The 21,215-nt window shown below is 42.3% G+C and overlaps 2 protein-coding genes across 7 annotated transcripts in view; one reads left to right on the forward strand and one right to left on the reverse strand.

Annotated features, from left to right (window-relative positions):
* Positions 1–2,596, forward strand: part of CDC40 (cell division cycle 40) — a 59,901-nt gene extending 57,305 nt beyond the window's left edge. For all 3 annotated transcript variants that reach the window (XM_061623600.1, XM_061623599.1, XM_061623601.1), the window contains exon 15: positions 685–2,596. In XM_061623600.1, the coding sequence (XP_061479584.1) occupies positions 685–862 (178 nt within the window). In that variant the 3' untranslated portion in view covers positions 863–2,596. The remainder of the gene's footprint in view (positions 1–684) is intronic.
* The window catches only part of METTL24 (methyltransferase like 24), a 141,209-nt gene continuing 121,233 nt past the window's right edge, over positions 1,240–21,215 (reverse strand). For 3 of the 4 annotated variants that reach the window (XM_061623604.1, XM_061623602.1, XM_061623603.1), the window contains one exon: positions 1,240–5,669. In XM_061623604.1, the coding sequence (XP_061479588.1) occupies positions 5,355–5,669 (315 nt within the window). In that variant the 3' untranslated portion in view covers positions 1,240–5,354. Of the gene's footprint in view, positions 5,670–15,989; positions 17,265–21,215 lie in introns of those variants that run through there. The other variant, XM_061623606.1, reaches the window with a different exon arrangement.

A 21,215-nucleotide genomic window follows, 5' to 3' on the forward strand; every position in this document is an offset into this window, starting at 1 on the left:
TTGATTTTCAGGCTTTTCCATAAGATAAGAAGAGCCTGCGGGATCAGGCAAATGGCCCATCTAGTCCAGCATCCAGTCTCTGATTTTAGACTCTAGAAAACTGTATTTAGATACTGTCTGAAGAATCCCCATATATGTATGAACTGTAACAATGATCGCATGTATCCTGATTAGTGAGAAGGATGAGTCACTAGCAGGCTTCTGCATCCAATACTCAGGGCTATGTATGTGGTTCCCATCAGCAGTGCTGATGTTTCCAAGCTTCTGTTTTTGACATAATCTCTTGGATGGATGGGGAGATTGGGGGACTGCCTTCACCTTCCTTGTCATAGGATGGAGCAACATGGGGAGAACTTGGTTTAAGTATGCTAAGTATGCTCCCTATGAGGAGCTGATTGGTGCAGTGAAGTTGACCACAATGGCAACCAACATTGGGCAGCTAATGCGCATTATGTGCTTATAAGCAGCCCATTTCTGGGCAGGTACCTTGGGATTGAAGCCATTGTGATTAGCATAATATATTTAAAAATGCTGTAGCTGAATGTGAGACTAGAAAGTAAGCTATATTTCATCAGCTTTTTGTGTTAAAACATATTTAGTGTTTGACATAAATTGTGTTCCAAAAATAATCTTTAGAAATTCACGTCAGTGTATTAAAACAGCTGTTATTTCTTTTCCTTAAAGCTATGTGATATCAGGAGATGCAGATGGAAAACTGAATATCTGGGACTGGAAGACAACAAAACTCTATAGTAGATTAAAAGCCCATGACAAAGTCTGTATAGGTGCAGTGTGGCACCCACATGAAACATCCAAGGTGATCACATGTGGATGGGATGGTCTCATTAAACTGTGGGACTGAAGGCTGTACTATAGAAGTCTAAGCTTCGAATCAGTTGGTGAACACCTTCAATTTTGGAACACACATTCTGCAGCAAAGGGACCTGAAATTAGAACATTAAGATGAGTTGCTTCAGGTACTTCAGTATTACAGTGCGCATAGACCATACTGGAAATTCAAAAGACTTCAACCAAAATGTTTCCAAGCTCAAACTATGACAAGCTGAAAATGCCCATATGAAGTGGCCTAAAATGGAAATTCATTGATAAGCTTGCAATATATTTTAAAATTAAATTAATTAAACTGGGAAGATGTATGTTTAGCTTTGTGTATAAAGCTGAAGTAGAAACTTCCATCGGCAAGTGCAGAATTTGGAAGAAAAATGATTTTATTTCAGTGTTACATGATGCACCTGTTTATAAATACTATTTGGCAGTACTCCCCCGTTTGCAAGTACATTGGATAATCCTGAGATTGATTTTGTGTGTGTGTGTAATAGAAGTTGTTACTCAGAATTGTTTTTGTATTTAATAGCATTTCATACTGAAATGCATGCACAAAGTGTGTGCGTGCACACACACACTAGTTTGTAGCCCCAGTTCTGTTTTCTCTGCAGGAACAACCCCCTCCCCCCCAAAAAAAACCGAACAGCCCTGCTTGAAAATATAGAGAGGGGTCTGGTGCAGAGAACTGTTTGTTGCTGTGTTTGTAGAGCCCCTCTCTCAATATTTTCTTGAAAGCAGAGGAACAATGTAGTCCAGGACACTTCTCACCAATTTTCCATTTTGTGGAGCAGGCAGATACAGATGATGGATTTTATTGGAGAAATAAAATAAATTTAAATAAAATAAATAAAGGGGGTGGTCATAAGGTGTATTTACTGACTCCTGCCCCCCAATAAAAACCCTTTCCATTTGAATTGGGTGGGCTATGGCACAGGGGAGCTAAAGGGAAAATCTCCAAAAAGTGAGGGGAGGTATCTTCTGTGTGGGGGAGCCTGATATTCAACAAACCACACTCTCCTTTTCAGCCCCCCCCCCAATTTGGCAAGGGCCCCTTGCTCTTGGGAGAGGCTGCTTGGGGGTAGGAAGGTCACTTTACACCCCACCACCTTCCATAGGCATTTCTCTAGATCCAGCCCTTTGTATTTGCAGATGCATGGACTGGAGTACATGTCAAGAAACAGTGGTTTCATTTTTATTATGACTGCTTTTTTCAATTACTCCTGATAACTCAGGTCGCTATTCTTATTCAAAGATTTGGTTTGTACAATAAAAGAAATCCAAAGAACATTATGTATGTACGTATATAAAATGCTTAACAAGTAATTCATCAAATACTGTTTTAGCATAAGCCCCATTCAGCCAGTGGAGCTTGTGCAATTAGTGAGTTACTGCCTTTATGAAAATACTTCAAAGAAGGTATCATTGGAAGCACACAGCAACTTCATTGCCATTTGACCACCTAAGTCTTGTAAATGGGCACTTTAATATCTATTTTGCTTTTATAGATTGTTTGTTTTGTGCTAAACTACTGTACATATGTATCAATCCTTTTTACAGAACTTATTTTTAATAAATGTTTTATATTAAAAGTGGATTTCAACTTAGTATAACATCTCTAGCATTGTCCAAGGCTGTTTTTTTTTTTAAACAACTCTTTATTTGGTGTTGAAGTTGTAACTGCCTAGTTCTCTGTGGTGCCAGGGTGTGAATTTATCTCTCATTGAATTGATATTAAAATATTATGGAAGAATTTGTCTTTGTAGTTGACATGTCTAGAGTCAGTTTGTAGCAAACTATAGATCCTTCACATCTTATTTTTTCTGACATGAAGTTTATAGTAGACAAATTATCAATAGCTACACAACTGCTTTTTGATTCTCAATGCATGCAGCAATAAATTATGGCTTCCTAATGTGTTTTTCCCATCCATCCCTCCCTTACTACTTATGTTTCATTTGAGGCCTGACCAGGTATGATCTCTCATAGGTTTTTAAATTTAAAGGCAGCTGTTTGGGGGGGGGGGACATTTGTAGCGGATCCATGGAATGGCGTGAGGAGAGGTTTAACCCATTTTATCACTACCATATTCCCAATTCTAAGTACTTCCTCAAATGGCTATTTGCCCCATGGGAGGCAAACATAGAGGTACCTATGTGCTACATTGGGAGGATTTAAATTAGGCAATCCCCCAATGAAGTGCCCCAATCTGAATTGCATATTGAAAATTATGTTATGTGGCTGAGTGAATTACACAGCTGTCTATTCTGTTACCAATATGTGCATATGGAGCCACTATGCATGGCTGCTTTTAAAACAAGGTCACGTGCTAAAAGATACATGTCTCCCTCCAAACACTACAGCCTATCCCGTTCAGTCGGGTCTCCCATCCTTCCCTTGAGAGAGGATTTATATGGGACAGCAGGAGGTGGAAGAGATGACAAGGTCACTTTATACCCACCCCTCTTTCTTAGGATCCAGTCACGATTCTCCCTAACGGTCTATATTAGAAAACATGTCCACCTGTCTTGAATGCAGTAGGTGAGAGTTGCAGTATGATTCTTGGACTTAGAACTTATTGGCTGCTGCTGACATAGAACTGGCTTTAAAATAAGGTATCTTTGCTTAGCCAAAACAGTACATGCTTGGATTTTTAGAGTTTGGCATATAGTTGAGGAGATTAAATCGACATATTCTGACTAAATGTATTCCAGTCTAGACAAATATTTCATTATGTTTTCTTTAAATGGTATAGGTTTGTAAGGTTTGGGGATCATACTGTATTTTTTTTTGAATCCTGTAAGTCCCCCCCCATTGTAACATTTTCTCTATAATAACAATAATTAAATGACTACATTTGGAAAGAAGTTATGGAAGGTGAACAAAATTGCAGCAGTAGCCCTTATCTTCTGGAATAGCAGATCTGAGCAGGGGGAAAAGAGAGTGGGAGGATAGCAACCCCTATTACTGCTAGGAGGGAAACGAAAAGGGAGGCTTTTGAGTTCGTTGTGTTTCTGAAATAGAGCCACTGAAGGAGCAAAGTGAACTGATGTGTATATATGTATTTATATCGGCCACTGTACCTCTAATATAATGGCTTATGCTCACCAATGGTAAGCATAACCAGCATGATGGAACAGATGAGGAAGGGCAATAACTTGCAATGTGAGGCAAGATAGACGTAAAACAGACATAAGGAAACGGGGGCCCTCCAGCTATTGCACTCTGGATGGTATTCCACTAAGGCAGTGACTCCCAATTTCCCCCTCATGGACCACTTGAACATTGCTGAGGGTCTTGGCGGTAACTTAATTATTTTTTCCCTGCTTTAGCACTTGTAAAGAGAGCCAGTGTGGTGTGGTGGTTAGAGTGTTGGGACTACGACCTGGGGGATCAGGGTTCGAATCCCCACACACCCATGAAGCTCACTGGGTGACCTTGGGCCAGTCACTGCCTCTCAGCCTCAGAGGAAGGCAATGGTAAAACCACTTACCATGAAGACCCTATTCATACGGTCGCCATAAGTCGGAATCGTCTTGAAGGCAGTCCATTCCCAACACTTGTAATGTGCTGTGCTAGATGCTGTATGATTTTTTAATTGTATTTATATTGCTGCTTTTATTATGTAGTGTATTTTACTATAGAATTCAAATTGTAATACAAAATCACATTATAAGAAACAAAATAATAGAAATACAATTAAAAATCAATATGAATATGTAATACAACAGACATGTCATCTCCCATTTTCAACCACAAATCCATGGACATGCCACAGACCACCTGAATGATGTTCATGGATCACAGCTGAGAACCACTGAACTTCAGAGCTTGGAAAAGTTACTTTTTTGAACTACAACTCCCATCAGCCCCAGCCAGCATGGTCACTGGATTGGGCTGATGGGAGTTGTAGTTCAAAAAAGTAACTTTTCCAAGCTCTGCATGATCCTGGCAACATAAGGATTTCTGTTTGGGCATTGGAATTTCTACCTGCACGTACTTTACATTCCACCCAAGTCTGCTAGAACAGATTGAGGGGGGTGAAGGTGGGAAGTTCCATTGCACAAGTGGAAATCCTTGTGCTTATGGGACTGTGACTTAGCATTCCATTGGATACAACCCTCCATCAGCCCCAGGCAGCATGGGCCAAGGATGTTGGGAGTTGTTCAGCAACATATGGAGGGCCAGAAGTTCCTCTCTTGATGGAAAGGAGCAGCTGGAATAATGCAAGGAAATAATCATGCAGAAACTAGGAAGCAAATTAAAAGACAAAGTAAAGACAGTATATTTTCTAAACCAATATCCTGTGATTATCAGTCCCACCACCAAGTTTGAAGAAAGCGTAGCATTTTAAGCTACTGTGTGCTAACATTTTATCTATTCAGACATGAAGAAACAACTTATACCACAGCTGCTGTATTTGCACATTGGGTAACTTCTGTCTCTGACGTCGCCTTCCATAATACCACTGAAGGGATGATTCACAAGGCCATTCTGCAGGCCCAAGCCCTTTATTTCCATCTTGTATTCACCCAGCCCAATGTGTAACAGCTACTTGCATTGAAGGCTTTCCTTTTTAGAAACAACTGTGGTTTTGATAAATCTTTGTAAGTGTGAAAAAGCCTGAAGTCCTTCAGTTCTAGTTCTTTGAGGAGACTGTACCAGTACCGAACCACAGTGCTGTCATTTCCGCTGACCTCAAATCCCGGCCAATGAACATGGATTTCAAAGATCAGTTGTCCTATCTGTTCCACAAGGTCCTCCAGGATCAGGTTTTCCAAGATTTTCCACTCTGCACTTTCCATATCTGCTTTGAGGATATCAATCTGCAACAATATCATAAGAAGGCATGAAAGGCAGGCTCCCATTTCATATATTAACCCCTCCCCCCAAAAATGAACTAACTTCATACTTAAGCATATCATGACTCACCAGAAAAAGAGAATTTATACATGACTAGTGGCTAGAGAAAGGCAATGGTAAGCCACCTCTGAATACCGCTTACCATGAAAACCCTATTCATAGGGTTGCCATAAGTTGGGATCGACTTGAAGGCATCTAGTGGCTAGAAAGACCAAAGATTCTTCACCACAGAGAAGAGATTACAAAGAAGGTATAAAAAAGAATGAGGTATATTAAATAAAAATAGAACATAAAATAATTACCAGACTGGAAAATAGAGACCTGTATATAGGGTGATATCTAATTATAGTGTCCCACCTGCACAACTGACTTCTGCTTCTTTAAATAAGATCAACACTTCCTCTCTTCATTACAGCTCCCCCATCCTCAAAAATCTGCTTGGGAGGTTTGGAGACTCTCTGGAGCAGATGGGGAGCGTGCAGGCAGGAAAAAACAAAGAGGAAGCCCTCTCATATCCGCTGGCACAATGTTGCATCTCACCTATAGTATCTTATATACTACTAATAAACTCATTCTTCAAGGGTGGATCCTTATGTAGCTGAAATGGTTCTTGTGTGTACAGTCACACATATGAGCCTATGCAGCTTGTTTTATATCTTATATACTAATAGCAAACTTATTCTCCAACTATGGATCTGTATGTTGCTGAAACAGCACCAATCACAGCCAAAAGGAAAGTAATGGCAGGTTTAGGGGGGCAGACCCAAAACACCAATGAGGACTGGGGATGCTGAGTGGCCATGGAATAATGGCTGAAGGTGGGGAAAGATCAGGAAAAAGAGGTTGAAATGCAATATTCTGGAAGAGCACATGGCTACCTAGAAGGTACTCTGAAAAGGAGCATTCCACACTGCAACATTCTGTTGGATATCCCCCTTGTTAAACATATAAAGTAATAATAGCTATCCAGTCATTACAGATTGCTTTCCAGTCTTCATCTTGTTCGTCATCACAACAACCCTGCGATGCACACCATTGTCATAGTCTCATTCTATAGGTGGAAAACTTCAGCCGAGTAACTTGCTTAGAGCCATTCTGTAGGATCTACACACATGGTCTGAATTAGCCTTACAATTAGAATCCTAAGGGCAATTTTATCAGTTTCAATTCAGTGGAGAAACAGCTGCCATCTGATGCTAACAGCTGTTAGCCAGTATGATACGGATCTATAGGACCCAAAAAATCTATCAGCCACTGGAACAGCCAAGCTCTCTTACATATAACACAAGAACTATATATAACAGTGTGAAAATCAACATGCAGGAAACTTCTCAAACAAAAGTTACACACACACACACACACACACAAGACTGGAACTGTGAAATTCATTGCTACTAAATTCAGCAATGATTAATAGCACAATTCAGGTGTAGAAAAACTCTTGGAAGACATCCCCATATGTGCTTGCAACAGGATGTATTGGTTTTTTCCACAGTAATCAAAATATACTGCATTGCCGTAAGAATAGGATTCAGAAAGATGAGAGATATGCACTGGCCGAGACCTTGTCAAGAGCATTTCCCCAGCTGCCCCAGCCCTTACTGTTTGAATGACTTGGATGAACAAAGTACTATCTGTCATTTTCATGGACACAAAATTCATTTCAAAATACAAATTCATCCATGGTTGCTAGGCAGTTTCAATGGTTGCAAATAACCTGGCACTTATGCTGCAATCTTTATGCACTTGTGAAGGAGTAAATTCCATTCAACCAAATGCGATTTACTTCTGAACAGTACAGAATTGTGTAGAGGACTGTGCAAGGACATGTACAGGATTGTGTTGTTAGCATCTATGGATGATTTTAAGACAGAAGGGATACTGTTCTACATTATGAACCTTTCCCTTGTCATAGATAGTCCCTTCTAGTGAAGGCAAAAATCACAGTCATGATATATTAAAGTGGAACTTGAAAAGCCAATTTCAGATGCATCCACTTTTGCAGTGAACATTATTTCAAGTATGGTGGCTGGTGTTCCTTCCATAGCTACTGCATTGTCTTTGACTGCATAGATCTAAAGTCAATTACAACAAACAACATAACAATCACTAGGGGTGAGCCAATCAAAGTAAAGCACTTTTTAGTCACACCCATTTCAGCATAAAAGTCAAGTATGTGTTGAACCTTTGACTTCAGCTGGAACATGTCCTTGGAAAACAGAGTCATAAGTGGAAATGGCAAGGAGATGATTGTAGCTCATGGCTGTGGTCATCCTCAAGCATAATGGGCTGCTATTAAATATTCCAGAATGGCACATTTTACTATATTGTTGTCCTTAGATCATGCAAGGATACTCAAAACGACTGATAAGATTATAGATTATTTTTAAACAGTAGTAGAACAGTCCTTTCAGACTGTATCAAACATTTGTCATCCCCTCAAAGGAAGAAGTACAAAGAATGCTATGCATATGTTTGTTTAAGTATATTCATTACTGCAGGATCGCTACTGCAGATTCTATCCTCACAAACGCAGCCACAGGAAAATCACTATTAATGTGTTTCCAGGAGAGGTTTCGTAGCAATTCCCTTACTATGTGTAAAGGAGAATCTGGAATACTTATTAACATTCACGTCAGACATTTGGTGTCTCCATCCAGATCCACAGCTGTCTGTTTATGTCTTCCAAAAGGGAAAAGAAAAGAGTCCATCTTGGAAGACAAGGAAAACCATGTGCTCATCAGAAGGCTCCATTTGGTGATAATTCAGTTGTGCCATCTGCTTGATTTTGCATCATGTCCCGTTTAACTCTTCAAGAACTATTAAAGCTGCCTACAATGATTAAATTAGGGTCAGTTCAGACAGTGAAACCTCCTTGTGGAGGCTGCTTGAAACTGCTCCACATTTATTATTATTATTATTATTATTATTATTATTATTATTATTATTATTACTACTGCTACTACTACTACTACTACATATACATTTATATACCGCCCCATAGCCGAAGCTCTCTGGACGGTTTACAGCAATTAAAAACAATAAAAAGAAATATACAAATTTTAAAACACAAAAACCAATTTAAAAAGACAATTTTAATTTTTTTTAAAAAAATTTAAAAACACATGCTAAAATGCCTGGGAGAAGAGGAAAGTCTTGACCTGGCACTGAAAAGGTAACAGTGTTGGTGCCAGGTGCACCTCATCAGGGAGATCATTCCATAATTTGGGGGGCCACCACTGAGAAGGCCCCACCCAGTAAACTCCTTCTGCACAGCAACACACTGAGTGGATCTATTTTTTCCAGGGAATTCCTGCTGGTGTTTCTTTTTTCCCCCATTTATGTGGTGGGACCCCATAATGAAACCTGCTCAAGCCACACTGTGAGCAAGATGCTCCTCAGCAACAGCTCTTACTTAGGGCAAACGAAATGGCCAGTACACAACATCTGCATAATGTCATCACTCTTAATTATTATTATTTGTTACTATGGGTGCCAAGGATTCCATTCACACATGGCTCTGATACATACATCCTACATGCAATATGGTACAGAGGCAAACAGTATCTCTTCCCCAACCCAAAATATATAGGGTATTTAGACTAATGGGCAAATGTGCATATATTTGTACACAGGTAGGATTCTGCTGCTGTGAAAAGAGCTGGATGGTTCAAAGGAGTGAGACCCTATTTGTGCATAGGTCTTCATTCACAATAAATAGCTTACTAGGGGGTGGCAGGGGGAGCAAGGCCCAAGACTCACTGCCATGATCCACTACATGTAGGATTTACACTCACAGTCTGAATTAGCCCTACAATTGGAATCCTAAGGGCAATTTTACCTGTTTTAGTTCAGTGGAGAAATAGCTGCCATCTGATGCTAACAGCTGTTAGCCAGTATAATATGGATCTATAGCAGCCTTTCCTAACCAGTGTGCCTCCAGATGTTGTTGGACCACAACTCCCATCAGCCTCAGCTAGCATTGCCACTGTTCAGGAAGATGGGAGTTGTAGTCCAACAACATCTGGAGGCACACTGGTTGGGAAAGGCTGATCAATATATATAGAGAGAAGGATATGGAAACATTCTTATAGTGAACATGTATCGAGTTTGGAAAAATGTTATAAGCACCACAAGATACACTTAAATTATTTTTTGTAGTTCCTTTGTTTGTGCAATGACATTAACCCACATGCTACACCCCTGGTGTCCAACACAGTTGCCACTCACTACATGTGGCAAAATGGTATTGACCTATGGCGAACTGGTGCTTTATTTCTACCACCTATTCTTTTTAATAACATTTTAAATAAAATACTTTTACACATGTACCACTTCAAAACATTGTCCATCCTCCGCCTTTAACAATCACAGATTCGTCTTTGGGTCCTATATGCTGCAAAATGCACGTTGACATCTAAAATTCTCAACTATCTCAAGAGAGGCACCTTTTCAAGATAGATGTGATTTTATTTCAAAGCACTCAACATTTGGAAGATGATTCAATTGTTATGATGTAGACTTGTATTTTAAACTGAAATTAGTTCACAGTTCTAAATACAGTTATTCCAAAATTATTTTCAATTTTTTGGTTCAATGTGGCTTTGTGAATCAACTTTTTCTGCAGTAAAAATGGTGAAATAAAAATATAGGTAGCAGATACTGGATGAAAATGTAGAGATGGAGTTGAGATGTCATAACTGATTTTATGCCTGCACTACTTAATGAAAAGATATGTCAGATTTTTCACTAATTCTATCAATAATTAATTCAAACATTATTGTACATTTTTCAACTCTCAGAAACACAGTTACCTTTTTTTGTCATGTGGCAAAAATGTTGACACATTCATCACAATTCTGACAAGTATGAAAAAACTGTTGGACTGTAGCTGTGCTATACATGTTAACCATCAATGTTTGTGTGCCCTCTGTAAATACCATGCTCACTGTTTTCTGCTTTGCTATGTTTCTCTATGATTTTTTTAAAAAGTGATTTTTAAACCAGTATTACATATCTTAAAACCTATTCAGAGGGGGGGAAATTTCTCCATCGTTTTGTATGTGTGTGTGTTGTTTTTAGGAAGGAAAAAAAAACCTACCTCCCATTTTTTCCAAAGAGAGGAAGAGATTTTAACGAGTTCCTGAGCTGGTCTAAATCTCTTCTTGGTTTAAGGGCACGTTGGGTGGCTGAGACAGTTTGGGATCTTTTGGTTCCAAGCTGTTTCCCAGTCCTTTCCCAAACCGCCCGATATATCTCCTTTCTGGCCCTACCAAGTTTCAGAGCTCCAGTGCAGCTTGGAAAAGTTACTTTTTAAAACTACAACTCCCATCAGCCCCAGCCAGCATGGCCACTGGATTGGGCTGATGGGAGTTGTACTTCAAAAAAGTAACTTTTCCAAGCTCTGCTCCAGTGTCAGTAGAGCCAAGGTGCCGAGGGTTGCAGTGGGAGCAAGGAGAAGAGATCTAACATCTGATCTCCGTCTCTTACACCATATGCTTGATTGGGGTTTTAAATGAGAAAGAGACATCAGTGCAAAAGGGGACAGGGTTTTTTTTACCAACAATCATTATGTAGAAGAGGAAATCTCAGTAGCTGCTACTTATCCTACAAGTTGTGCCTGTCAGAATTTTCTTTGCTACACAAGAACTGAAAGCAGAGGGACCCTTTTCTCCTTTGCGGTTGGTCCAGGCCAGGCACCCTACAGCAAGGGAGGGGAACCTGTGGCTCTTTAGATGTTCCTGGATGACAACTCATATCCTCCCTGACCATTGACTATTCTGCCCAGGACTGATGGGAGCTGGAGTTCAGTAACAATTGGAAGACCACAGATTTCCCTGCCTTAGAGAGAGAGAGATGGTAAACAATTAAAAGGGAATCCCCAGTTCACATAAGGGGCTATAAAGTAGATCCTGACTGAAGGCTACTGCTTTATGAAACTAGATATGTGACTTGTCTCCTTACACAAGCATTCACTGTCCTGTGATACCTCTGCAAATGCAGATTTGAAACTGTTTTTACAGAAAGAAGAAATACATGGCTTTTCTCCCTTTCCACTCCCTCAGTCATGGGGCACCCTCCAGACTGTTCATATTTTGTGGGAGCATTTCAGTCACATACCAAAACTTTAGGTTTGTGCAAGTGAGGTGCATTAAAGTGCTAGCACAACAAATCCACTTTTAAAAGAAATAAGTCTTTTTGCAGTTTGGAAAGTGACAAGGAAGTGTATCAAGGGCCCTGCAGATGTTCTTTGTATTGTGGATTTGTGATTATTTGTGCTCCTAACGGTATCGTGGTGGTTATATGTGCTCTTGCTTTCAGTACTGTTTGCACCTGCAAAAGCTTCAGGGTGGACGTAGGGTTCAGTTACAATCAGTGCCCAACTCATAACTTGTCATGCCACAAATGTTCCCCAGTCTTTTTTGTCCCACTTTGGTTGTGCCTCCAGGTAGCAATAATACGGCAACACTGGGGAAGCATTGCAGAACAACTAATAAAGCAGAATGATCTAGTATTGCATTATTGCATCGGTGACATGTTGCAGAGCACACCCACAAAAAACACCACTCTGGAGCAGCACTAACTGGGCGGGACAGATGAAAGCCATGTAAACACCCTATAAGATTACTGCAATGCACTCTACGTGGGGCTGCCTTTGAAGACAGTTCAGAAACTGCAGCTTGTGCAAAATGCAGCAGCCAGATTGTTAACAGGGACCAGACGGTCCGAACATATAAAACTGATTCTGGCCCACTTGCATTGGCTGCCTGTATGTTTCCGAGCTCAATTCAAGCTGCTGGTTTTGACCTATAAAGCGTTACATGGCTTGGGACCACAATACCTGATGGAACACCTCTCCTGATACAAACCCACCCGTACACTACGCTCAAGTTCAAAGGCCCTCCTCTAGGTGCCTACTCCAAGGGAAGCTCGGAGGGTGGCAACAAGGGAGAGGGCTTTCTCAGTGGTGGCCCCCAAATTATGGAATGATTTTCCTGACGAGGTGCGCCTGGCACCAACACTGTTATCTTTTCGGCACCAGGTCAAGACTTTCCTCTTCTCCCAGGCATTTTAGCATGTGTTTTAAAAAAAAATTATATTGTTTTAAATTTTAAAATTGTGTTTTAAATTGTTTTTAAAATATGTGTTTTAAATTGTATATTTGTTTTAATGTTTTTGATTGCTTTAAACCACCCAGACAGCTTCGGCTACGGGGTGGTATACAAGTGCAATCAATCAATCAATCAATCAATCAATAAAAAGCAAATCAGGATGAACACACTCGTCACATAACCTCCCCACAAACAAGTAAGAATGAATCCAACGACATCTGGAAGGCCGCAAGTCCTCCCAGCCCTGATGCAGTGGGGGCTGGTCTATTAGGGCAAATAGGGCATTGCCCCACCAACCTCAGTTTGCCCTCAACTAGCCCCCACCAGGTTACTTACATCCAATCCAGGGGGTAGGACTAGCTGTCAGCTTCCTCTTCCTCAGTCTCAGTGTTGCCCTTGTAGAACTTAGCAGGGAAGAGGATGGGAACCAAACTAGAATTAGTGGGCTCTGCCTGTCATTGGCTCTGGCTCCATCTACTATGGTTTTCTCTGTCTTCCACGTTTCTAGTCCCAATGGGCACCTGCCACCACTGCCCTGATGTAAGGACTGCTCTGGACCAGGATAGGCCTGTTTCAGTCAGAGCTCTGAAAGAAGGATGACAAGTGTGTAGGTAATCGCAGTATGTTAGAATACAGAACTTTGTGGAAGTGCCAACATCACCTCTCTTTCCCCTATACCTGGAATGAAGCCTGGAAAAGGCTGTGGTGGGCAGGACTATTAAACCTTCTGTTAGGAAAAGAGTGTGTATTTAACCTACCAATGGCAGCACAACTGCAACCACAGCAACATGCATGTCCAGGTAGGCAATGTCTGCATTAGCGCTCATGTGCCTGAAGTAAAACAGGTGGCCGTACCATCATTCATTTCACACATTGAAATGAGTATGCTTTTTCCACGACTACATTTTTCCAGACATTAGCAGAATTGTGCCTGAAAAATAGTATACAAAGAAGTCCTCATGGTGCATTCACAGATTTGTTTCCCTCACTTCCCGTTTCGTACGACAGGGTGCAACTGTAAGAAATTTCCAGGGAGGGAGGAACCACAGCACAGGACTCTGCCTACATGGCTCAGTCCCCGATTCCCCGGTCGCTTGGCTGCCTGAGACCCTGGAAAGCTGCTGTCAATCAAGGGACACAGGGGGACAGGAAGCTGCTTGATACTGAATCAGATCATTGGTCCATCTAGCTCAGTAGTCTCTCTCTACCCTGACTGGCACTGGCACTGACTCTCCAGGGTTTCAGACAGAGTCTTTCCCAGCTCCGCCTGGAGATGCCCACGGTTCAACCTGAGACCTTCTGCATACAAAGCAGGTGCCCTACTGCTGAGCGATGGCCCCTGTCCCTGACGATCCTGGGCTAGATGGATATATAATCGGACCTGCTGTAACGCACTTTCCGTTGCTCCCCCAAGGAACACCTGCCCTTCATTCCAAGGTCCATCGTAAAAATGGGTATGCCACAGGAGTATGCAGGTGCTGTTTCTTAAGTATTCTACCTGCACAGTGCTTAAACAGCAGGGCGCCATAAGCATCTGAGAAATATTTTATGCTACAGCGGCAAATTATCCTCAGGAGAAAGAAAAAATGTTCTTTTAATGATTCACCATGCATTTGCCAGCATTACGCACCATGCATAATCTGCTTCCCTGGTGCTATATTGTCATCCTTTCACACATTGATGCTAAGTATGGGGGGGTGGGAAGAGAGCTGGCACATTTAACTGCTACAACAGCTAAAAGGTCGGACAAAATCCAGAGCTCGCCACAGAGTCTTGAGACGGGACAGATGATCCATTTCCAATTTCTTTGATATGAAAAAACATTGTAGTACTGGATTCATAGTTGTGGTGCAGTCCTAGTCTGCCTCCAGCCTGTCTCTTAAAAAAACATCCTTACAGTTCCCTCAGCTTCCATTCCCCAGAGGAAGACAGACTGCATAGCTCCTGCCAAGTCTCAAAATAAAAGCTGTGGAAAACTGCTGTCTGGTAGGGAAGTTGGGTAACTCTGGCATTAATGTTGTGATAACTCCACCTCTCCACTTCCAAAAAATGGCAACAGCACCTTTCTTAGCTACTTACCACTCATCCAATCGGCTGCTCGGAGCCACCTGTCAATTGGAGCCCACTTGGGTCAAGAGTCCTTAAAAATGGAATGTTACCAACAGTCCATTGTCTCTCATCATCTATCTGATCATCCAGCATGCTACATTACTCACGAGAACACCATAAGCCTATGTGTATGACTAACTACCTAGGGTAGATAGACTTGAGATCAGGGCCCGATTAAGACATACTAAGGCCTTAAACCAAGTCAGGTTTAAGAGGTCTCATAACACTACCAAAAACGTGTATTATTCTAACAGAAAGGACAATTAAAATAGCAAGGACAGACCTTTAAGTTTGCATATATGCTGGTACATAGGTGAGGAAGCAACCAAAAACTAAGAGTAGAGACTCACTTGCAGCTGTGATGGCTTCAGTGGGTCCTCACCTCCATTTTCTGAGCACAGGGACACACGACACTAGGCAAACTCCATAACCTCAGAAGCTGCAGCTCCAGCATGCTTTATCTTGAAGGCAGGTTCATGCAGGCTTCAACTGATTGGCCATCAACCCCGTTGCCACTCCAGGCATGTCCAATGAAAATATTTTGCTCTAGGCTCAAGCAGACACAGCAATTGGCCCAACACTTTGCTGTGGGCGGTCCTAATCAGCAATAGGGAAGGGAGATGTGTCCAGCCGTGGGCAGTCGTTTCGGGATGTAGCCAGAGAAAATGGTCTGACTGCCTTTGAAGCAACTAGTGTGTCTGCAGCCTAACAATCTAACTAAAACATATATCTTGCAATAAACCTATCTCCATATTATTTCTTAGCTGGCATATATGAAAACCTTACATGTACATCAACGCAAGATCAGTTACACACACACACACACACACACACACACACACACACACACACACACACACGAGTTTAGCACTTACTAAATGGAAGAGGCAATACAACATGCATTGTGTGTTGGGGAGGCTACTCTGAAGGGCAAAGTAGCGAGTAGATTCTGTACCCCTCAAAACTTCCAAAGCCATAGGCCGGTCGTTCACTAACACTCACAGTAATATTAATACACTTCCACTGACTGAGAGGCTTTCAAGTGGAAGCAGATGCTTCTAAACTCTGGTCAGGTTCACATGGGAGCTAAAATCCATACTGAATGTGAAGCTTTCCCCATCGCAATAGAGTTCCACGGTTCATACACGTCCATTCTCCCTACCTTCTAATTTGCTGTTTTGCATTCACACACGTTCACATTTATATCATTGTTTCTTGTGACCCCGCCCCCAAATTTACATGTTAACTCCCTCTGGAACATCCCCATCGCTAATCTCCAGAAAGGGAGGGGTTTTCCTGTCAATTTCACACTAAACCGGGAGACAGTGTGTGTGTGTGTGTGTGTGTGCAACTGACACCAAATTACTTTTTTTTCTGTTGTCAGTTTCATTTCCTCTAAACAAAGCCCTTTTTTGTGTAGAAGGAATGAAATGTTTATAGCGCACAGTGTGTATATTTTTGTGTTTGAGTGTGTGCGCACACAACCTCTGTGTGAATGAGACCTTAGTTGCAACAGAGGTTCTGCAGGAGCTTTCCCCGGGCTGTGTCCCACCCAGAAAGTATTAGATGGGAAGGTCAGGTTGACCCCCCTCTCCTTCCCCTCCAGAAAACCAAGCAGGACCGCCCTGGCGCATCCCACGGCGAGTCCTGCTCTCTGGGCTGCATCTCCTCCCTCCTCCTCGGGCAGCTTTCACGGTGGCTGTAGGGAAGGCAGCCTTTGCTGGATGGCAGGGCTGCCGCCACCGCCGCCACCACCTAAAGAAGGGAGGGGAGGGGAGAAGGGGCTGCTCACCTGCCCATGCCCTGGCATGAAGAGGCTCCTCCTCCTCCTCCCCCCAGCACAGAGAGGCGCAGGGGAGAGTGGCAGTGCAGTGCCCCTTCTCTTCCCTCGCTGCCCCCACCCAGCTTGTAAAGTAAAATAGTGAGTAAACGGAGCACATCGCTGGTTTAAAGGACTGAGGGAGGGAACTTGTTCAGGGTGGAAGTGGGGGAAAGGAAGGGTAGAGTGACCAGAAGTTTGTTCGTCAGCGGCAGGAAACAAAATGATGTCCGCAGACAGTGTAGGGGGTGGAGAAAGGGAGGATCTAAAATGGCAAATAACCCATGCAGCCAAAAACAGGAGAGAAAGCGACCACACAGTACGTGGGCACCGAAGCGGGTAAGGATTTTCAAACCAATTTCGGATTTTTATTGCATTGATTTACTCTAGATTTAAAGACAAAAGCAGCTGAATGCACTCGCCTTGGCAAAAACATCATGTAAACGGTCCAAATTAAAAGGATCTGCAAAAAGCACCAGATCCAGATTAAACCTCCATGTGATCGAGCCCTCCGTCTCCTGGGAGGGAAACAGTTTTAAAAAAGCATGATTAGAGACAGCTTCATTAGGCAGGGTGGAGAACAAAATGGGATGTCCATTTCCCCCTCCCACATATTTTCTCTGCTATGGATTTACTCACATATCAAAAGACTCAAAAAATAAACAGGGGTGGGAGGGCTTGTGTCCACTCTTCCCCAGCCAATTCTTCTTCTTGTGGGTGTTGGCTACTGTTTCTGAGTCTACACCTTGCCAGTCATTTCCTTCCCCCATTTTTAGAACACTTGTAGCTGAGCTAAAAGATTTGGGGTGGCTTCAGCCATTTATTTTACTTAATTGGCGTATATGAGAAACGTGAGAACTGACTGAGACAAATCGGCTACACGTTTTCTTGGATGAGGAGGTCTCCTTATTGTCTTGAGGACAGAATGATGGCTAGTACTCCATTTATGGGTGTATGCTTTCACATTGGCTTCCTTCTTGGCTCTTTCATGAGGTCTGGGGGCTGTAAGGGGAGAGTTGTGTGTGTGGTGTGTGCATTGCTTTGTTGGGTGGGGAGAACAGAGGATTCTTAAGGCTTCTGTTAAATCCAAGTGGCAAAGTTGCTTGGAAAGGGGGGAGATTCTGTGTGTGTGTGTGTGTGTGTGTGTATTGCTTGGTGTTGCGGGGGGGGATAGAGTTTTGAGGCCAAAAGCCCTTTCTGTTGTTAGTATGACAGAAAAATAAAGCATTTTACCCCACTCTTCAGCCTAAAAAGGTTTCCTGAGTTGCTTACTAAGATTAGTAATATGACTAGACCAGCCTTTCCCAACTAGTGGGCCACCAGATGTTGTTGGACCACAACTCCCATCAGCCTCAGCCAGCATTGCCAATGGTCAGGAAAGATGGGAATTGTGGTCCAACAACATCTGGTGGCCCACTAGTTGGGAAAGGCTGGACTAGACAGTCATAATCAGTTATAAGTTTTAAAATGAAACATCTCTTTTCCACACACTTCTCACCACTGTCACTTTACACATAAGTAAACACAAACCTTAACATGCAAAGTTCACGTTCAGACAGATGGAAACTATAAACCACTTCTATCCCCAAACTTCCAAACTTTTGTTGGGGGATACACAAAACATTTAGGATAATTGCTATACTATATTAATCAGAAACATAAACAATATTCTCCTGCAAACAAATGTCTTGACAGAACCAGAAACCTCTTGGGGGGTGGGGATCCAAACACACAACTGATACCCAAACACACACACACAAGTGATGCCTGGAGAAGACCATCTCTTACTGAATAAAGAGGGCCCGCAAACATGAAAGGGAGGAAACATCTCTTCCATATAGTCTACAATTGTCACTGAGCAAAATGGAATTATTGCGCCTTTAGCAGCTGTATTTCCACAATCAGCGTTATAGTTTTGCAGCAGAGTGCAGAAATAACTGATCTGTTAAGACTAGTAGTTGAAAGAATAAGGAAGCCTAAGGTTTATTACTACAAAGAGGTAAAGCCACACATGCTGAAGCAGCCAGGCCTACACTCAGGGAGCCATTACTAACTAACTTAGAAGAGAAGAGAGGAAGAGGAGAAGCATAACAACAACACTTTAGAGGAGGAATCAGCAGATGGAATAATAGATTGTCTTTCTGTCTATACTGGTTCAGGTCGCTCACAAAATGTATTGGTGCTTTACTCCCAACAATCAGGACCAGCAAGACATAGTTGACTTCCCATGGCAATCATGAGGGTGTCTAGGGGGGTGGGGGGAGGTGGAGAAGAGCAATGACTGTGTCTGCAGGGACCCCTTCTGAACCAGGGTAAGACACTTCTGGGAACTAAGTATTTGTAGAACTGTAGGCTGAAGAGTCTATTGTTTCTTTGTAAGGAAGGAGGATAGGGACCTCATAGGCTCCACCTGCGTGACCGTAGGCTCTGCCCACATAATCTCATAATCTCATAATCTCACCCATGAATCCGCATAGGCTCCATCCACATGACTCACAGGCACCCCACCAGGTTTAGGTTTCACCAGCCTCCACTGCTATGTATATTCTGCACATGATGAACAATTTAGTATTTTTTCTATATTTAGAGTCCACTCATGTTCTGAGGCCCTAAACTGTAGCTTACTTAGCTTATGTGTAAATCCAGCATTGCTTGAAATGTTTATTTTCTTTCACACACTATCTTGTCTTTTGCTCTCTTTAAATTTATTCTAAATAAATTGTCTTAAAATGGGCTGTTTGGGTTTGATGTGCATTGCTGGCTACGCATAACAGACTGAGCCTAGACCTCTTGGTCCAGGCTGTGCATTCATGTCTAGGGAGAAGTGAAGAAAAGCTTGATGCCCTGCTTCCTGGAGGGGGAGAGGTATGGGCTGGATGCTGCCTCATCTCCATCACTAATATTCATTGCTTAGCCTTGAGGATTAAGAACATAAGAAGAACCTGCTGGATCAGGCCAATGGCCCATATAATCCAGCCTCCTGTTCTCAGAGTGGCCAACCAGCTGCCCTGGGAAACCCATGGGATTGCCCTTTTCTGAAGGTTAGAGGAAAATCAAAGGCTGGTGGCAGCATATTACTGAATGGTTAGAGACTCCTGTTCCCAGGAAGGGAGGGAGCGGACTCTTGGGCTCTCTGCTACAATAGTAAGGACCAAAGATGCCTTAATATCAGCAACAACAAGGTTAATGGTCAGATATATCTGGCATTGACCTGAGAGCCATGTAAGGTTCCCTACAGAGAACAATCAGTTAAGAGTGAGCATCCAAGAGGAGCTATTTGTTAGTGTTATTCCTGCACTTACACTGTGTGTGATAAAAAAGATAAGAGAAAGGAAGAAATAGCAATTTACCATACATCAGGTTTCCTACGTCTTTATACTTAAGAGATCATATCTCCAGTGTTTGGGTCCAAAGAGATTTAGGTCACTCAGCGTTGCAATTTCTTATATTTTCTGGTAGGGAAAAAGGGAGAGCAAACTCACCATGTTATATATTTACATATATGAACCATATGAAAATACAGGAGTAACCTGTGACTATTTCCTTTCTTATTTGTGCTACTTAGGACCAAGGACGAGGCTTCACACAAATGTTTTTTTTCTTGTTGTTGGCATGTCCAGGAAATACCAGAAAGAATCTGGTATTTTCTTTGTGTGGGGTCTGTTTAGGGTTCAGCTTCTGGTGTTTTGTTTCTGGGGTTCCAGTACCTCAATAAGGAGATACTTACATTCCCCACAGTGTTCCTCACAAGGACTGGACAGGCATCCCAAGAAGCATAGTGCACTGCAAGCTTGCCTCACATAAAAGTATGCTGGAAATCTTACCTATGAGTCAGACTGCTTGCAGATATAGATCTATGAGTTCTATTGCCTTTCAGCACACATTCACACACAAGAGTAAAACATGGCCCAAGCCTATCTAAATCTGGAAGCAAGGTCTATTTCAGAGCTTCTGCTGTTAGGGTGCTCAGGTCCATTCACACTCCTAAACACACACAAGCTATGGAGAAGAACTCTTTTAAGACCTGAGACACCCTTGTCTGTACTATCTTGAGTGCTGGATTCCCCACCTGAACTGATCTGGTTCTTTCAAAGAAAACATGAATGCACACTTGCCATAAGAATATATAAAGAGCCCTGCTAGGTCATACAAAGGGGCCAGTGTTGTTTCCAAGAGCAGTCAGCTAGATGCCCCAGGGAAATTTACAAGCAGATCATGAGGCCAGCAGCCCTTGCTATTGTTTGTCCCTAGCATTTGGTAAACAGAGATATACTGACATACTGACATGCCGGAGTTCCAATTAGCTCAAATATTTTAGTCGCTGACAGATCTTTCTTCTGTGGATTTAGCCCTGTTCCGGCAATTCATGTGCTCTCCCTACTGCTGCATCTCCTGCTGTTCTTGCCCCCATCCTGCCCATGCACCGGGGTAAGGTTGGAATAGGGGAGCCTACAAAACACGTGTAGGGT

This window comes from Rhineura floridana, chromosome 4 (assembly GCF_030035675.1).
Source record: "Rhineura floridana isolate rRhiFlo1 chromosome 4, rRhiFlo1.hap2, whole genome shotgun sequence".
Classification (NCBI taxonomy): domain Eukaryota; kingdom Metazoa; phylum Chordata; class Lepidosauria; order Squamata; family Rhineuridae; genus Rhineura; species Rhineura floridana.